This window comes from Camellia sinensis, chromosome 10, assembly GCF_055761805.1.
Source record: "Camellia sinensis isolate YWXY chromosome 10, ASM5576180v1, whole genome shotgun sequence".
In the NCBI taxonomy this organism is placed as follows: domain Eukaryota; kingdom Viridiplantae; phylum Streptophyta; class Magnoliopsida; order Ericales; family Theaceae; genus Camellia; species Camellia sinensis.
Window position 1 is genome coordinate 127,661,136 of NC_138970.1, and position 19,922 is coordinate 127,681,057.

General features: G+C 34.8%; 1 protein-coding gene across 2 annotated transcripts in view; it reads left to right on the forward strand.

The window, feature by feature from the left end:
* NRPC1 (nuclear RNA polymerase C1) overlaps positions 1-18,072 on the forward strand; it is an 83,995-nt gene extending 65,923 nt beyond the window's left edge. Inside the window, exons 18-27 of one of the 2 annotated variants that reach the window (XR_014342563.1) lie at positions 5,624-5,827; positions 5,912-6,187; positions 12,305-12,452; positions 12,567-12,718; positions 12,921-13,073; positions 13,154-13,267; positions 13,403-13,482; positions 14,272-14,471; positions 14,611-14,813; positions 17,700-18,072. Coding sequence is in view for 1 of the 2 variants with exons in the window: in XM_028216027.2 (XP_028071828.2) it covers positions 5,624-5,827; positions 5,912-6,187; positions 12,305-12,452; positions 12,567-12,718; positions 12,921-13,073; positions 13,154-13,267; positions 13,403-13,482; positions 14,267-14,471; positions 14,611-14,813; positions 17,700-17,751 (1,587 nt within the window). In the remaining variant the exon portion in view is untranslated. Of the gene's footprint in view, positions 1-5,623; positions 5,828-5,911; positions 6,188-12,304; positions 12,453-12,566; positions 12,719-12,920; positions 13,074-13,153; positions 13,268-13,402; positions 13,483-14,266; positions 14,472-14,610; positions 14,814-17,699 lie in introns of both variants that reach the window. The other variant, XM_028216027.2, reaches the window with a different exon arrangement.
* The last annotated feature ends 1,850 nt before the right edge of the window (positions 18,073-19,922 follow it).

Genomic DNA, 19,922 nt, shown 5'->3' on the forward strand with positions numbered 1-19,922 from the left:
AGAGAGAGAGAGTGGGTTGAGAGGACACGGTTATAGGGCTCCACGGTGAGGGATAAACAGTGAAACCGAGCTGTGATTTCTTGCCATAGTCAACAGAAAGACGTTCCAAAAGAAGCGATCCAAGACGAGAACCAGTACCACCACCAACAGCGTGGAAAACAAGGAAACCGTGAAGGCCAGTGCAGTTGTCAGCAAGTTTCCTGATGCGATCCAAGCAGAGGGCCGGGGAGGTGTATGCCGGAGTTCCGCAGGCGGTTTGGAGCACTTGCGGTGGAGCTGGTTTTCCGGCGAGACGGAAGGAAAGCGGGAGGACGGTGCTGCGGTGGTGTCGCCGAAGCTACAGAGGAGGAGACTTTGGTGACTCGATGCCGAGAGAGAGAGAAGAGAGAGAGAGAGAGGAATGAAATGTGTGATTCTAGTAGAATCCAAGATTGGGATCCACGAGCGATGCTAAACAACCTCTCATTCCTCGAACAAAAGATCCATCAACTCCAGGATTTGGTGCATCTAGTTGTTAGCCGGAGAGGCCAAGTTGTGACTCGCTCTGATGAACTTGTGTCTCAGCAACAACAGCTTATCACTGCTGATCTCACTTCGATTATTGTTCAACTAATTTCCACTGCAGGTAGTCTTCTCCCATCTGTGAAGCAAACCCGCTACACAAATCCTTCAATCACCCAGTTTGGGCAGCTTGGTGGAGTCATATTTCCTTCTGGGCCAAATTTAAACGGCAGTGATGTGCAACAAAATATTGGTGGAAGAAAAGTTTCTGATCAGTCCAACCATGTTGATCTAGCTGGTAGTTGCAAGATTGAACAAAACTCATACCCATTTCTGTATGATATGTGGAAAGGGATTCAAGAGAGATGCTAATTTAAGGATGCACATCAGAGGTCACGGGGATGAGTACAAAACTCCAGCAGCAAGAAATGTGGCAGCGGAGTGAAGTTATGTGTAGAGGTCCGGCGGGCGGCCAAGGCGAGGCTGCCGCCCGCCGGTGAAGCAGAATGACTAGGTTGTTAACCTGGCTCTGATACCATGTTAAAATTCAATGTATAAAATTGATTGTATTATTGATTGATGTATGTTATATTTTACAAATGGTGAGGGGCTCCTTATATAGGAGATGTAGTGGAGTAGGTGGTAGTGGTAGGTGTGTAGTAGGTGGTAGTAGGTGGTGGTAGGTGTAGTAGGTGGAGTAGGTGATGGTAGGTTTTAACATAGAGTCAATGATGCAAGAGGAACAAATCTGGAATATCTCATGGAGCATCTTTTGTGCTTTATTTCATCACGTTTACGGTCAATTTGAGCCTTTATTTCTATGTATTTTATAAACAGAATGATGTTAGACAATTTTTGACATTTTATTAGCTTTAAACTTTTAATTTCCAAGGGTATTTTGGTAATTCTGTATATTGCTGGACATGGACTGAGGAGCTTCTATTTCCACACGTCAAGTTCGAATTTTTGGTTCAGAAGTTGATTACCAAATAAAATTATTTGGTTAAAATCAATTTCCGAACCAATGAGTTTTGTTCGGAAATCTACTTTCGAACCAAAGATACAGCCGGACCAAATAATTTTGTTCGGAATCTGATTTTCGGGCCAAAAAGTTTTGTTCGGAAGTTGATTTCCAAGCCAAAAAGGTGTGCACTAAAAGGAAATCATGTTTGGAAGAAGCGCCCCATGGGCTGTGAGTTTTTCTTATGGGACAAATTTTGTTATTGGGTCCTATATGGACTTTGTCAAAGTTTTTAATTTCCTAATTTTGGAGTCATAGTTGTAGCTTCATTAGGAGAAACCAGCAACCTATAAATATCTATGTAATTCTTCTATTCTATGAGTTCAATTCTAAAGAATTTGTATGAAGTTTGTGTAGCTTTGTGCAACATTACCTTAGTGGGTTAAGCCTAAGGAGCTCTTGGTGGGATTTTTAGAGCATTCTCTTCTTTTCTTCTTTGTTCACTATTTATTTAGCTAATAAGCAAACTTTTTTAAGAAAGTAGTGTGTTTGTGTTCAACATTTATCTGGCACTTTCAAGCACTTGTCTGATCCCTCCTGATTGTCGGACACACACCCCAATGTGTCTTATTATTTTTTAAATTTATTTTAGGCTTGGACACTTTCGGACACTTGAGAGACACACGTCTATCACTTAAACACACAAAACACATAACAAGTTTGAACAAAATAAAATTTATTGATAAACGAGGAACAATGTGAATTTGTACTTATTAATTCGTACTCCTTTAAACAGTTGCAATTCATGTTATACTGTAAAGACATGAGCCATATATTGTGTGCTTGACCCCAATGTGTTGTGGTTTGTGCTTTTTAAAATTGTTGAGTCACTTGTTGTGTTTTGCATTTTTTTAAATTATTCTGCGCTTGACCCCCATGTGTTGTGTCATGTGTTGTGTTCTGTGTCCGTGTCCATGCTTCTTAGTTGTTCTGAATCCTGGAACAACCTGCTTTTCTGCTGCAAAAGATCCAAGTACTTTCCTTAAATCTATTCTTTACTTCCCACCATGGTTATCAATGACGGGCTTTCATTCAAATTTGATGCCTTCCCAAATATATATATATATGGAATTAAAAGTGCCAAAGCAAGATTTTGGAGCTTTGAAGGGTAAATTTAGCGCCATGGAAGAAAATTTTGCAGTGAGTTTCTTGCTTTTAGTCTCTGGAGACTAGTATGTTACATGGACTCTTCTATTTCTCCCGAAGTACTCATGTCCATCAGATATGACAAGGATAAGGGTGTGGAATATGGTGTTTGACATCTGTACCCAATTTTGACACTTAGATCCTCCAACTTTTTACAATGTTTGAAGAATAAGAAACTCACATTTGCTACAAAAGGAACATTAATAACCTCTAACATAGATGTGAGATAAATTCTACGTTTTTTTCTAAATTGTATTCAATTTCAAGTACATTTATACATAATTTACAACATCTTATCTAAAAATATTATATCATATGTAATATATTTGTGTGTCCACAACGAGTCCCCGTACCATATCCTATTTTGGATACATATCCGAATATCTTGTGTTAGGTTTTTATTCTTGGCAATCTCGTTTGACAAAACTCCTTTCAGTTTTAATTGTATTCGATCTTTTATATATGTGAGACTGAGTTTTAGATGCGAATCCAACCCGAATTGCGCCTTGTAGAGATGTTTCAGAAGTTTATTCTTTCATGTTTGCCACTTCACTGACTATGTCGGGGATCGAGCTGCCCGGTAAGCTTGCGGGAGTCCAGTGGGCAGCGCCCCATAGCGGGTCTGGGGTAGCGCCCAAGCGGGGTCAAGGGGCAGTACCCCCTGCCCCCAAAGCAAAATGCAAAAATGCATTCGAAGTTGCTTGTCCGCTCGAGCGTTCGTGTGTGCATTCGAGCGGAGAACGTTTGGTTCCAAAAGTTTGACCTGTCTGCAAAAGTACTGGAAGTTGGGATTTTATGCTCGAGCAAACTTTCCTCCGCTCGAGCAAGGTCCGCTCGAGCGGCCATTCTTGCGCTCGAGAGGAGATCGCGGATCAGTTTTCTATAAATATGTGGTTTCATCTGTTTTTAGGGTTACGACTTCCATATCTTCTTCTTGGATATTAGAGTTTATATCTGGAGCCTCTTTGCTAGTTTCTTTGATGTTTATTTGAGTTTAACTCATGGTTTGAAAAGTATACATCAAAGGATTGTTTGTTTCGTTCAATACAAAAGAAAGAGTTGCTCTTCGGTGTGTTCCGGGGAATTTGTGCCTGAAGCTTTGGTGGGTTCTAGAGTGGCTCATCGGCGTTGTAGATTCAACGTTGGACAAGACAATTCCGAGGTGAAGATGGGGTTGGAAGAGGCACCTAGTGGTCGGTTCAATTCGGGCGTGGATTTGTTAGGTAATTGAGAGTACACTTGTATAATTCCTTTATATCTTCTTAGTGGATTGTTTTGTGGTTGTTGCCCGTGATTTTTTTATCACAATTGGAGGCGCTCCAATTGTGGTTTTTCCACGTAAAATCTTTGTGTCGATTTGTCTTTAATTTTTTGATTGGGATTGGTATTAACTATTTAAAATTGATACATAATCACAAATCAATATATAGGGGATTTCTAGATTTTTCATTTTGGAATTTAAGTTTATGAAGGTATGACGCTTGGACGTGCAACCGTACCCGATACTCGTACCCGACTCCATCTACTACACCTAAAATCTTTATTTGATGCTTTCCTTCATCACCATCAACTACAAGAATAGGGAGATTCCACCTTGATAGATCAAAATGACAAGTTAGCTTTTGTTACCTATTCAGCCTACTTTTCATCCTCCTGAAGTTAATGATGGGAGGCAGCATATTGTTCTTAAGGAAACAAAGCACTTGCGGAAGGCATAATAGAGCATGATGGCCATAATGATAGACCTAACAGCATCTAGATTGATTTGCAGCTGAAGAAAGCATAAAGGAATGCTACAAGCAATATTCTAAAGTTGAGGAAGTCAAAGAAAACGACAAAAACATAGGCCGATAGTGAAAAGAATGAGGATGCCCTTGACTTCCTAGACATTCCAACCATTTAATTTGTTATTCCAAACTAGTTCAAAATCAATGGATTGTTGGAAAAGTCAGGCCCATTTTTCTTTTCGTTGCTTCAACTCGAGGATGAGTTTTTCTTTTTTATTGTGGGGGGGAATGATGAGCATGGAAAGAAAAGGGGTAAATTTAAAATTTCATATGAAGTACATTTTGAACATTGCGTAATTATGTTTAGGGTCAATTTGAGCCTTATTTCTTGTATTGTTGCTAGATAGGTTTTTGAACTTTTTATTTGGTTTTAGGTATCATTGGTGTTTTAATATTTTTACATGCTAGACTTGAGCTGCTTCTGCGGGGTCTAATTATGTTATTTTGTTATATGAAATCTTTAATTGGTTTAACTTATTCTTGTCAAAATTTCTTAATTTTCTAATTTTGGAGTTATTGTTCTACACTCCTAGTATAATTAATAGAACAAAATAACCTAGAAATATTATGTAGTTCTTTGATTCTACAGAGTTGAGTTTTAGAGAATTTGTGTGAGGCGTTTATGGCTGTGTAGTACTTCGTGCAATCTTGCCTTTGGAGGTTATTCATAAAGAATTCTAATTTGGATTCCTAGAGAGTTTTCTTGTTCCCCTCTTCTTGTTTCTTCTTTGTTCAAAAAACAGTATTCTCGGGTAACTATTCAGAGCCCTGGAAAAGTCCCCTTTTCAACTCAAACTGTAATAATCAAGCCTAAAACAATCCCAGTCCTTTCCTCTACCCTTTGGCCATTAATCCACACCATAATGCCATAAAGTAGTTGATATCTAGTGAATTTCTGCAGCTCCTACCAGAAATACTGTGACCTATCCTAACTTCAAAAAATCAACCAAATCTAGTTTTCCCTCTTCTTCAATCTTTTTCAATCCTAACCCTAGAATCTGTTACTAATCTGCAGCTTTTTGTTTTACCTATAAAATGTAAGAATATTTTCTACTAGTAGTGGAATGTGTTTGCTTTTAATTTAATGTTCAATTCTTCAACCTTTTCAATAGCATAAAAGTAAATTTTCTCAAAGCATATGGTTATTGGATTTTTTTAATTACTGCAGGTTAAAACAGCTGATACAGGGTATATGTCTCGTAGGCTGATTAAAGCTTTGGAGGACCTATCCATTCAATACGATAACACAGTACGAAATGCTAGCGGATGTATAGTTCAATTCATTTATGGTGATGATGGTATGGATCCGTCACAAATGGAAGGGAAAGGTGGAGTTCCCTTGAATTTTGAGAGATTACTTTTGAAAGTCAAGGTATGAGCCTTTCTTTGTGTCTTTGTACTAGTTTTTTTGTGGAGATTGAACATGAAAATGTGTTGATTTGCATCCTTTTTACAGGCTACATGTCCTCCTGGAGAACAAAAAAGCTCCTCTTCGTCAGAAATTCTCAAATTGAGTAATGAAAGGCTCTCAAAATATGACATGACTCCTGATGGAGGTTGCTCTGATGCCTTCAAAGAGTCATTGTCTGAATTTATTCAAGAATGCAGTAGAAGATTAAAAAGGACAAGAAAAGCACTCAAATTGGATGATGAGCAAGTTGAGGGAGAAAATTGCAATATTCTTGAAAATGTTGCTCAAAATATATCTGGTGTTACTTCCAGGCAGCTACAGGTATTTAATATGTTAACCCTATCTGTTTTTTTGGCTAGTTTCACTTTTTCCTTGATGACTTCCTTACTCTAAATAAATGCTTTCAGGTTCTGTTTCTCAAGAAATTAATTCTTCTAGAAAATTTTTTGGGTAACATCTTAGATTAACAAAAACATTTTTTCGGATTTTCTTTTGTATGGTACCGAACACAATTTTTTATTATTTTTATTATTAATTTTTTTGTAGAGAAATATTTTTATGTCTAATTTCTTTGATAAAATATATGTTTAAATTAATATCACATAGATACTAAACTGGCTGTACCATTTTTTTTAGTTGAGTAATCACATAGATCAAATGAAGAAACATGCAATTGTCCTTTTATCTTTGTGAAAAAAGAGTAAATTATAGACAAGAAGACTATGGGTTTTATTTTTTTGGGTAAGTAGACTATGGGTTTTATGATAATTGGAAATCTATTATTTTCTTTTGTTGTTAATCATTGAACATTCATCAATACAGCCCTAATGATAATTTAGAAGGTTCAATGGTTCAATGGTTCTATTTTTTGCTTTGTTTTATTTTGTTTTTATAGTTGGATGTGGGTTTTACTAGTCATGAGAGAGTGAAAAAGTCACGTGGAAACATAACATATAAGGGCATTGAGAGAGAGATTGTTGAGATTTGGATTCTTTTTTAAACGTTTGACCTAAATATTAGCTATTCTATTCATATGGAAAACAACTTCTAAACCAAAATATGGGATGTTTTTTCCAAATTTTTTCCATTTTCTTAAAAATCTTTTAATCCCTCTAGATGTTTAGGTTTTCTTGAAAAGCAACAAAGCAAAATTTGGCATTTTCAAGGAATTTCATTTTTTTTTCTTGCATTCTTTAGTGAAACAAATATAGCAATAGTTTTTTTTTTTTTTTTTTTTTTAAATATTATTGACTTTTGTGGAACATTGTAATTTATTATTATTTTTGGTTGTGTTTCAAACATCAATTCTGGATCACAGTGGTGTGTGTAACTCACTTTTTTACACATTTACTTTTCTATTTACATGTAATGCATTCTTTTAAACAAATAATTGACATCAAGAATCGATCTAATTGTTAAAATGGGTTGGATTGAATGTCTCCTTTGGCATATTTTGGAGGAACTAAATTTCTGACCTGACTTGTCTTTTGATAATCTTAGATCTTAGAAACTCTATCGTAAACTCATAAAAATCTTACTTATCAAAACAAAAATAAATCACAAAAATCCTGGATAGAGTCATTCCAATTGAGTTGGAAAACTGGAGCTGACGGGTTTTTTAGGTGGGGGATCTTTTCAATATGATTAAGATCTACTTCATAATTTTGCATGATTTTCGGTTTCATTTTTCCTCCCCTATAATGGTTGAACCAAGCACTCACCAATAGATGCAAGTAAGTTGCTCTCTTTACAATATTTGTCACTCATTCATCTATCACCATTGCTGTGTCACAGCTTCTAGAACCTTCTTGTTCATGTTTGTGATTGCAGCCTTTTTCCCACTAACCAGTGAAATACACAGTTATTACAATGTTCCATTTCCAACATTTTTGTACTATAAAGCACGGCTGATCTTATAGTTGTTTGGTAAAATTTTCCTGATAATCTCATGGGTATGCTTAAATTAGACAAGAGACCTGAAACATCCCTCCACTTGGTTCATCCTACCTTAATTTTATGATGTTATCTCCCACAATATGTGCAATCGAGCTTAGTTATCAAAATTGTTCACTTGTGAGTCGTGATATTGAAATTATACTCGGTAGTTTAAAATTGTACGTCACAAGTTTAAAATTGTTCACTTCTTCTGTATAATTGAGCCTAGATATAAAAAAATATACTCACTACAAGAAAGAAAATGGTTTATTTTTGAAATGTTTATCACTTTCAGTGATGGTCCATAATGTGATCTCTAACCACTTACATCTCATCTTGTCACCTTGACAAGTTCCATTGTGTAGATCAATTGTGCCATAATCATCTAGTGTTCGTTATTTGGTTCCAAATGCAGTCTCTCAATGAAAATGTTGTCTGAATGTTCACCAATAGTTTACAAATCAGATATGAAGCTATTTAATTTGTGTGGATCTTCCTGTACACCTGGTCTGCATACTAGACATGTTAGATAATGGTTCCTAATTTTCCTTCCTTTTCTTTTCCGAGGAGGAGGATGTTTGGTGATTTCCTTGATTTCTTGACAATGCTTATAAGATTAGCTTGTAAAGATGCAGTCCCTTGCCTCAGGAAAATCGGAAGGAGACTAGACCATGGATTGAATTTAGTCCAAACCTTAATGAGACAATAATTGAATGTCACGAAATTTGCAGAAGGCTAGAAATGATGAAATTTATAAATTTGAAACAAACTGTGTATACATGTGTGAAAGACAGAGGTAATAGGAGAAGCTAATTTTGAAGCATACAATGAATCTACACTAGTTTTGGTTTGGTCAAATGGATGGAAGAAGGGTACCTTTTTTTTTTTTTTTTTTTTGCAAGTAGTTTTATTTTTGGTAAGTCACTTGTATTCTTGCTCACTAAGAGTGGAATAATTTGAAATTTTAATATTGTTAAGTGGATCTTAAGTGAGGAATTTGAGGGTCTTAGTCAAAGGTGAAGAATTAAAGATTGGTGAAGTTGCTTGCTTGGATAGTGGCACGTGTGGAGATTTGTACCATCGACACCTTAGAACACGAAGAAGAAGATAGATTCAAGTAAATTTTGCTGTGTAAGAAGGATGGGGAGTTGGTAAGTCATCTACTTGTACATTGTGAGGTAGCTAGAGATTTGTGCTCTTTGGTCCTTGTTGGTTGGTGTGGATTGGGTCTTCCCAAATGAGATGCTGGATCTTTTTTACTCGTGGAATAGAGCAAAGGTAGGGAAAAGGAGAAGGGCATGGAACTTGGTTATGTTTGCTCTAATATGGATTATTTGGAGGGAACAGAATAAGAGGACTTCCAATGGTAAGGAGATGTTGTGCTTCAAGGTGCAAAGTTTGTTTCTATTTATTTTGTGTAGTTGGTTCTCAGATGCTTGTGAACCATCCTAGGCTCAAATTTTGGAATTTGTAGTCTTTTCAAGGAAGTGTATGTGGGAAAGATTATGGCAGATCATCGCTGGAAGACTAACAAGCTAATGGAAAGAATAGAGAAAACATGGAGAAAATTGTAAAATGTAGCGGCTTGTACCAACTGAAAGAGCCCTTCTTTGGGGACATTGGCCAACTATTCTCCTCCACGTTAATTGACCTAATATGCAAGAAATGCCTCAAAGAGATAAGTAACTCCAAAATCTTCCTAAATATGTTGAGTTGTGGAATTGTGGAATGGAGGTACCTTTGACAATGGGGAAAATTGTTATTCTTGGGTATCATCACCATATTATCTTCTTAAATTTTTTTTGTGCTTGAATATTATCATAAAGAGGATATGCACAACATCATTTTTTTAATTTTTTATTTTATTTAACTAGTAAATTTCATTAAAAAGAAAGCACCATCTACCCATACATTATGATGTGCACAACATCACTCAAAATATTTCCTAGCTTTTGCTAAATTCAATTAAGGTTTGTTTTTTATAACAAATTTTTGGGTTGCTTGATATGAAAAGTATGAGTAGTTTTTCCATTTAACTGCATTTCATACTGCATGTGAATACCTTATAGGGACAAATTCACCAAAAAGGTCGGAAGTTCAAGTCAGAGAGACTTGACTCTTCACATAAGGTTTAATTTTCTCAATGAAAGTTGGCTTTAAAATGTATATGAACTGGGAATTTCTCTTAAATTTTCAGTTCCAAACACAATTCCTAAAGCTTCCAGCAGTATTTAATTAGTCGTAACCATTTTAGTGCCAAAATTTCATTTTTCATCAAATTGGTTTTTTGTTTGTATGTAGTTAATACTAATTTTGAGTATGATTTTGTCTAGCATTTTTTGAAAATTGCCATGTCAACATGTCTGTATCCGTATCGTGCCATGTGTCTATGCCTCTTAGTCAACCACTATACCAATCTTACTTGTGCTTTCTATGTTTGTAACATTTTTTAAGGGAGTTAAATATGTTCTCAAATAATATCATTCTTCCAACTATTATTAATAATACTCTATTTACTCCCATGTTGTTTAGCCTTGGAGCCCTTTCCCTTGTTTAAAAATAGGCAAAAAATTCCCTCATGGTTTTGGACTAAATTGCAAAACTAACTCTGTTGATGGTAGATAGAAAATTACCTGAATACCCATATGTTATATTCTCTGTCTCTTCTCTAATATGTATAATTTTCTATCTTGATCACATATTAACAAATTAAATCATAAGTAGACCCCAAACATCTAAATTTTATATTCTAATTTTTAACTTCAAAATCAAAATTCTAATTTAATTACATTTTTAATTAAACATATACACAAATTAAATCTTAAGTAGACCCCAAACATCTAAATTTTATATTCTAATTTTTAACTTCAAAATCAAAATTCTAATTTAATTACATTTTTAATTAAACATATACACAATACATATACATTGTGTATATGCATACTTATATATGTGTGTGTGTGTGTGTGTGTAAATACACTAAACGGTGAGTTCATGTGGCAAAAAGTTCTGGAGACATCATGAGGGGTTTTGGCAAATACAAACTGATCCTCATCAAACACGGCGAGGGGTAGGTTGTAAAGGTGAAAGGGAAGGGGGTTGCGAGAGTGGCAGGGCTGGGGAGGAAGAGAGGGGCGCCGGGAGGTACTTGGTGATGAGGATAGGGTGGTGAGCGGTGGCTTGTGGAGGAAGAAGGTTAGGGTTAGGACTAAAGTTTGGGTTTCATATTGATTGGGAAAGAAGATGAAAGTGAAGGGCATTCTTGTCATTTAACATTGCATTTTGACTTTGACTTGTATTTATTTTTTTTTTTAATGTCAACTCTCATTTTTGGCACATGTGGAACACTTTCTGTCATTTTAAACGGATTTAGTAACATCAAGGGGGCAATGTGCAAAAATAGCCAAAATCACAAGGAGGCTAATTGGCAATTTTTAAATGACAAGGAGGTAAACTGCATTTTGCCCAAATATTAATTTACATTAATATATATGCTTTGGAGGTACTCTCACACCCAACATCTTTTAAATTGATGCTTTTGCGCTCTTGTTCTACCCCTGCTCCTGTTTTCACTTCCGCTTTACTAGCTGAATTGGTTACTTAGGGCAGGCATCTGCCCCAATTTACCAAATTGAATGATTGACTTATTCCGTACTAGAAGCAATCAAATCCCTTTTTTCTTGTAATTGTCCACATGCAGTGATCCTTGCCATCCATGTGATTTTTTTTGAAGAAGATACCATTTTTTCTACTGGCGGACAAATTTGCATAATTGAATCCAATAATTTTCCTGTGTACAACATCTGATTTGTTTTTCATTCAAGACTCTCTATCGGCATTCTTACAGTGATAGATTTGCAGTTGGCTGATGGAATTCTTATAGTATGGCTGCTGTTAAACAATATATTATAGTTTTTTTTTTTTGGCTGATTGCAACCTAAATAATCTATTCGCTAGCGGTTTTAGTTTGAAAATGAGGAATAGTTGAACAATGGAGAATAAAGAATGAGAAGAACTAGTTGTGTATGACTCTGTGCAATTGGTGTTGAATTGATTGCCTTTACATGTGAAAAGCAGAAGAAGTTTCATTGCGGAAGTGAACTAACACAGTTTGGATGCAAAAATGTTTTGGTTGATAATCTCATGCTACTTTTCTTGACTCACAAAGGGTTAAAATGTGCGTGAAGTTAGAATTATATTTTTGATATGGAAATGTCATCATATTAATATTTAAAGGTTTTTTTAAAAAATAAAAATAAAAATAAAAAAAATTGCAAATTGGGAAGTGAGCAAATAATTTTTCTTTAATGGTAGGCTGTATCAGTGTTTATTTTGCGAACCTGTTCTTTTTAACTGTTAGCAATTTAGGATGCTGTTTGTTCATGTTCACTATCTTTTGAAAAAAACAAAAATAAAAAATTCAAGGTGTCTTCTTTTTTTCCATTGTGATATTTGCTGTGACATTGGTCTTATTTTAGTTTACTATTCTTGCCAACATTGTAGGTTTTTTCAGAAATTTGCTTCTCTCGTTATCACTTAAAGAGAATTGAATCTGGAACTGCTATTGGTGCAATTGGAGCTCAAAGTATTGGAGAGCCAGGGACACAGATGACTTTAAAAACTTTCCACTTTGCTGGAGTTGCAAGCATGAGTATCCTTTTTCAGTTGATACTATCCTTTTGGATACTTAGTGGTGTTCTATTTCCTGGTTCATTGGGATTTAATTCGTAGGTTTACAATGTGTGTGCCTTTGACTCCGTGTTAGATGTCACACTTGGAGTTCCTCGCATAAAAGAAATTATAAATGCGGCCAAAAAAATTAGTACACCAATCATTACAGCAACACTTGAATGTGATGATAATCTGAAAACAGCAAGAATGGTTAAGGGCCGTGTGGAGAAAACAGTTCTAGGCGAGGTACCTTGTTTTCTTTATTAGTTTTTCTATACCAATTCATAACTACAGCAAAAGTATTGGACTATTAGTTAGTTACACTTTTGTTTACTGATTTATTAGACGAAGTCATTGTTGTTGCGAGAATGTTTGACAGTTTGCTGCCTCTCCCTAACAGTTGGTTAAATAAGTGCATTTTCTATATTACCATATCCTTGTTACACAGGTTGCGAAAAGTGTAAGGATTGTAATAACATCAAGGTCAGCATCTATTGTTGTCACCCTTGACATGGAAAGAATTCAAGCTTCACAACTTTGCATAAATGCACAGATTGTAAAAGAAAAGATTTTGCAAAGTAAGATCAAACTGAAGGAACAGGTAAAAGTACTTCCCAGGAGTTTTAAATTCGTGTAATATTTTTGTGTTCAATAACAACTTAAGTACATGCTTATGTGCAGCATATTAAGGTCTTGGATGCTAGGAAGCTGGAAATTATTCCACCTGGTGATAAAAGTAAGCTTCATTTTGAACTTCATTCACTCAAAAATAAGCTCCCAACAGTTGTTGTGAAGGTGAGAAATCTTTCTATATTTTCATTTTTGGAACTTTGAAAATGTTCATGTTATTAAAGACAATGTGGGAAAAAAAAAATGATTTTTAATCATTTGGACTGAACTTTGTTTCACATGGTTGTCTTTGGTTGACAGGGCACAAACACAGTTGAACGTGCAGTGATTAACAAAACTAAAAAGGACAATAAGGAGCAGTACAACTTGCTTGTAGAAGGGTTAGTTTTTCATAGCACTTGATTATTTTAGTAATGCTTGTAATCTTCAGAATTTCAATTTTTTTTTTTTTTCTCTTTTAGTTTCATTCCAGCTCATTGTGTATGTCACTGCCAAGTTTAGCCGATGTTTTTCATTAATGTTAGGTTGCATGCATGTTTTAGTTCTATTTTGCAGGTCAGATTGGGTCGGCTTTGTAATTGGCCACTATCCATACCAGCTTGATCGGGTTGGAAATTTCTTCATCCAATTCCGACTGCTATTGTTCGAAACTGCACTATTCGAAACTGATTTGGGCAATCAGATAAGAGAGTTGGGCAAAACTGATGACCTTACCCTTCTCTCTTCAAACCCTAATCTAGACATATATACATATATCTATACACATACAAATTTGAGAGAAATAAGGGAGAACAAGAAAACAAAGGGAAGAGAGAGATTGATTTATGTCTTTGTTCTCTCTAATCCATGTCTTCATTCTACTTTCTCAGTTGCAAATGAGCCACCACATATAGTGTTCACAAATTCCAAAGCCATAAATACTGAGGGGATGAGCCTACAAATACATGAATCAATAATCAATTCATGCATGTACTAGACATTAAGATGGTACAACAACCACTTAATGAACTTCCAAATTCATTCATAGTGTCATATTTTTTATGCTAGTATATGTGATTGTCATAGTGTCATATTTTTCATGTGAATTACTTCACAATCATGTTTATAATTATTGAAAATTTTCAAATTGCTTTTGGACCTTAATATATGTCATGCTTCTTTCAGAACAGGACTTCAAGCAGTTATGGGAACTGAAGGAATTGATGGATGTAAAACAACCAGTAATCATATTATGGAAGTGCGGCAGGTAATTGGAATTGAAGCTGCAAGAAAGTGTATAATCGAAGAGATAAAATACACCATGGCAAGTCATGGAATGACCATAGATATACGACATATGATGCTTTTGGCTGATCTAATGACATTTAAGGTGAGTTGTGCTTCTTTGAAAAGGTATCTTGTTTTATTTCTTGAAAATAATCGTCTAACATTAAAATATGGCCTGTAGTTTAAATGTGCATTTTGAGAATAATTGTAGATTAACTTCTTGATGATGATTATTGTATCAGGGTGAAGTTCTGGGAATCACAAGACATGGCATTCAGAAAATGAAAGATAGTGTATTGATGTTGGCTTCGTTTGAGAAGACAGCAGATCATCTTTTCAATGCTTCTGTGAATGGGAGGGATGACAAGATTGAAGGAGTAAGTGAATGCATCATTATGGGCATCCCAATGCAGATAGGCACTGGAATACTAAAAGTAAGACAAAGGTATGTATATACTGGAATTCTTAAAGTAAGACAAAGGTATATACAATATGAATCACACAATTGCAGAAATGCTAAATCTTTTTGTTGTTGTGTATGTTCCCCCATCTGTTGGACAAGTTTGCAGGCACTAAAACCCAAATCGTTAAATAAAGGGGCCAGTTTCCAACTTGAGCTCATGTACTTTGAGTTGAGAAACAAAATTGTGCAAGCATTTGGCTAGTTGGATTTGAGTTACAACCCCTTGCCTGATAGTTGGGCCCCAACAATTGTTGGTTACCTAGGAAGCATGGATACGGATACAGATACAGATACAGATACAGATACGAGATACGGATACGATACGATATTGATACAACGTTACAACAAAACTTAAAAAAATAAGATACGGGTACGGCTATGATACGTTTGGTGAAAAATGTGTTTTTAAAACCTTGGCCTAATAACCTTGAGGTTATGGGTTCAATCACGGGGCAACCACTTTGTGCACTATGCCCAAAGGTTATGTGTGTATCCAATCTTTCCCCTCTCAAACACACATTATTGTGTACTAATTGGATATTGTTTTTTTTTTTTTTAGTAGTGAGTTACACATAAGTTAAAGAATATTGAGAAACGACAATGTAATTTATAATGCAAAATACTAATCTTTAAGAATTAAGTATTAATTTAAGTTAGTAGCTTGTTTACCTTTCAAATTTTCAATAGGTCTTGTAAATATTTCATTTATGTTTATATTACAAGAATAGAACAATAAACAACTTGTCTCTGTGTCTTTAGCACTAATAAAAAATGTTGTATTCAAGTTTACTTATTTATTAATTTATTGATATTTAATTTTACTATTATTATATTCTCTTGTTAATCCTTATTTTCTATTTAGTATACGAGATATGCACGAAACAATTAGGATACATCAATTTGACAAATTCTATTATTTAACTCACTATGTTCTTCTTATCAAAGAACGAAGCAAAGTATTAGAAAAATATTCTTATATTTATGCTTGCAATTATATTATATTATAATACTATACAAGAAATGCTATAATTCTAATTTTGTAAAACAAGTAATATGTGATTTGGAGTATCAGATACTCGAAAACTAATGAAAAATTAATTAAGAAGCATGCGATACTTTTAATAAGTATCCAATGCGTATCCGCAAGTATCCAAGGAGTATCGGTATCCGATACGGATGTGATACGGATACGTCACCCAATTTGAAGTATCCGTACTTCATAGTTGGTTACTCTGTCTTATATCAGTTATCTTAAGTATGGATTGAAATGGCTATAGAATTTTGATGGCCACGTTAATGTTAAATCTTATATAAAGCCTTACTGTAAAACAATTTTTTTGGACGTCATATTCAAATGGGTGGCTTATGGGGGATGCCAAATGCTTTGAAGATCAAGCTTTTTGTTTCAAGAACCCAACATGAAGGGCTCTCGCAAGTTACGACAGTGGATTGCCAGAATTTTGTTAAATAATCCAAATTGTTTCAGAAGTTCATGTAATTTATCTGCCGGCTTTATGAAATTGTTCTTTTGGTAAGATGGTATGGGGTCAGTTACTCCCCTACTACCCAAAAAACAAATCACTGCTCTTTTCTACTGTTATCTCCTTTTTACTAAAATTCGTTCTATCCCTTTGGATTCCTTTTCTTTTGTTATGGGTTCTTCTAAGTACACACCATACTTTTCTATCTACACCCACATTTTTTTAAGGTGCAAGTATTTCTTTATAAGGTACAAAGATTACAATGCATGTAGTGAGTTAATGGGTGCATTTTAGAAGCTCCCTTTGTTCTACAGCCTACGCCAGATCTCTTTAACACAGGTTCTTGCACTCTGAGATTTGTTTTATGAACCTTCCCATCTAAAGGATGCATTGCCAATTGGGAATTTGGGCAAAGATCATTAAGTAGTCTGGTAGTGTGCTTTTAGATTTGCAGTAGATCTTGTAGCTGTGTTATGACAGAGCCTGAAGTTGTTGGGGATGCATTGGCTGTGTCTTGGGTTGGAGGTTTTGGGAATGTTTATGAAACAGATGCTGAAGCAACTCTGGGCACTCTAAAATGAAGACCGAGGTTCTTCCTAATCGATATTATTAGTTATTTTATAGCCAGATTGCAGACTAATCCACGGATTAAAAGAAATTGTACCTAATCTTCTGATGGGCTGGCTAACTGGTCCAGTCCTCAGCAGTGCGGCCTTGGGTCCTGGGCCTTATGTCTAGAGGTGCATCTTTTAGTCTTCCACACCCCCCCCCCCCCCCCCCCCCCTTCCAAGTTCATATACCCTGTTTTCCAGACTCCGTACCCTCTCTTCTTGTTTTCCCCTCTTTCATGCACATGCAAGAAGCATGCATATAGGGTAGCAAAGAATCACAAAAACTTGATGCTGGCCGTTGTCTCCACAACATCTGCTGATCTGTTCAGGAACCCCATTCTATTTGGTTTACTTTGTTACCTGAACAGCAGCTTCATAAGCAGTCAACTATGGTAGCCATTTATAACTGTACTATATTTATAGATAGCGAGTAGTCAATTTCCACCATAGCAAGAGTTCAGCCCATACAAGTTCTGTTTATCACTCAATTTATACCAGTGTTTGGATGACTAGACTTAGTGGTACTTTCACAACTGAGGGGATGTTAGTACAAAATAGATGCAGCACAACAGAAACCAGGCATCTAGATGTGACTTGTTCATGACTTGTGTTTGGGGTAGGAAAACTTTAATATTATAGAGCACCAGATCAAGTTTCTTGAGCCTGATATTGTTTTTCATTTCTGCTTATTCACTGATGTGCCGTTCCTTTGACTAAATATTCTACACTCTGATGACTTTCTGGGAGCTGTATCTAATCGTATTTCCTTTCGGCAGAGTTGAGAATGCTCAGCAGCTGAGTTATGGATTAGATCCAATTATACAATGATGAGTGTGGCGTGACAAAGATTGCAAGATGTGAAGATTTGTAGTTCATACCAACAAATTCATTTTAACATGGCTATGTATCAGAATGTGCTGACACGATTATGGGTGTTTGGAGTGCTAAATCTTCCTTTACATGCAATAATGCCACTCTGTAAGTTTTTTCTGAGTTTGTTTAGGTTGAAAATGGTGGAAGTTACAAAAAAAGTTAATTTTCTTGTACGACTCATGATAGCATGATAACTAAACTCCCGAATTTTTTTTGCAAAAAACACGGGAAAATATAAGAAAGTTTAAATTTATTATGAAACGTAATTACTTATAAGTAGAATTTTTTTTTTTACATCACTGTGCATATCTGCAATCAACCCATCTTCACTGTAATTAACCTATTAGATGATTGTGTAAACGCTCATGGTGACAAGTTCTCAAGCTTACAGGGTCTCTCTGCTCTTCTTCACTCCTTGTAATAGTAATGGATTAGCAAAAGTCCTGCATGTGTGCTAAGCTTTGGTCGTATTATTGTTATGGGTCATGCAACTATACATGCCTTTTTGGAGTATGTGTCATATGCAAGTAATAACATTGTGGTGTTGATTATTACAAATATCATAATTAAATTTTTTTGTTATATTACTTAAAAAAAGAAATGAAAAAAGGTAATAACCAAACACCACATACGGTACGGTATAACCAAAGACTTTTTAGATTATAATTAAAATAATGATTATAACCAATATCGCAATGAGTTATAATCAAGTCATAATTAACATTACAATAGGTCATAACTAAATATCATAATTGTCACAAGTTGGGCATATGGTACACTCAACAAAAGGAGGTGTGTATTGTAGAATTTTCCTATTGTTATTATTATTTAAGCAATTTGATTTTTTCACTGATGATTTACGCTAATTTTCAAAAGTTGAATGGCATGAATTATCATTATAGAACTCGTGGTGTGTCCATCAAGAGTGTCCATCAAGAGTAGATTGAACGGATAAATCTTTTTGAATGATTGTAGATTAAAAATACAGGTATATTTCTAGCGGTGAGTATGGTGAAATAGATATGAGCTGAACACCAACTAAACCACCCATATAGGGGCCTTTTCCCAAACTAAGCCTCTTTTGCCTCCTATTTTCTAAACTAGGCTTAGTTTTGATGGAATTCCTAAACTAAGCTAAAGTGCTATTACGAATCGCGCTTTAACTGTTTGGAGGCCAAAATTTGATGAATAGTTAAGGTGCTATTGTGAATCGCGAGTTTAATTAATAAAACGCTGTTTGGAATAGCGATTTTAGCCTCAATTATAAAACGCTATTCTGAATAGCGCTTCATTTGCTATCTTTCCGACCTCAATTATAAAACGCTATTCTGAATAGCGCTTCATTTTCTGATTGCTTTAATAAATAAAACGCTATTACAAATAGCGATTTCAATTCTGAATAAAACGCTATTGAAAATAGCGATTTTAATTGTGAATAAAACGCTATTTAGAATAGCGTTTAAACTGTTTCAGTCCTTGTTTCGGTGATAATGTGATTTATAAAATTTTATTGGCTTTTAAAGCCATTGTCATGTTAAAATTTATTTTTTTTTCTTTTGTTTTGGTTTAGAAGATGTAATTCAGAAATTTTACATAACATGAGAAAAATCTCTTTTCATATATTTATTTTACATAATATTTTTCATATATATAATTTTAAAATCATATTGATGTAGATATTATTAAGCCAATCAAGTTCATTTACAAAAGTCATGGTTTCACTGTTCACTATTGTAAGTATGGATTGAAACCACACTTTCACTGTTCATTTAAATTAGATTTAATTTTTTTTTGTAAATATTTTTTTTTCTGTTGTCATTGTTTCGGTGATAATGTAATTTATAAATTTTGTTTGGCTGTACTGAAGTCATTCTCATATTAAATTTTTTATTTTTTCTTTTGTTTTTGTTTTGGTTTAGAAAATGTAATTCAAAAATTTTTTTGGTCTTTGCTAAAGTCGTTTTCATGTAAATTTTTGTTGTTTATTGTTTTGTGTTTGTTTTGGGTTAGAAGGTGATAATGTAATTAATAATTTTTTTTTTTTTGCTTTTCTGAAGTCGTTTTTCATGTAAATTTTTTTTTTTTCTTTTGTCTTTGTTTTGAGTTAGAAGGCGTTATTCAGAAAT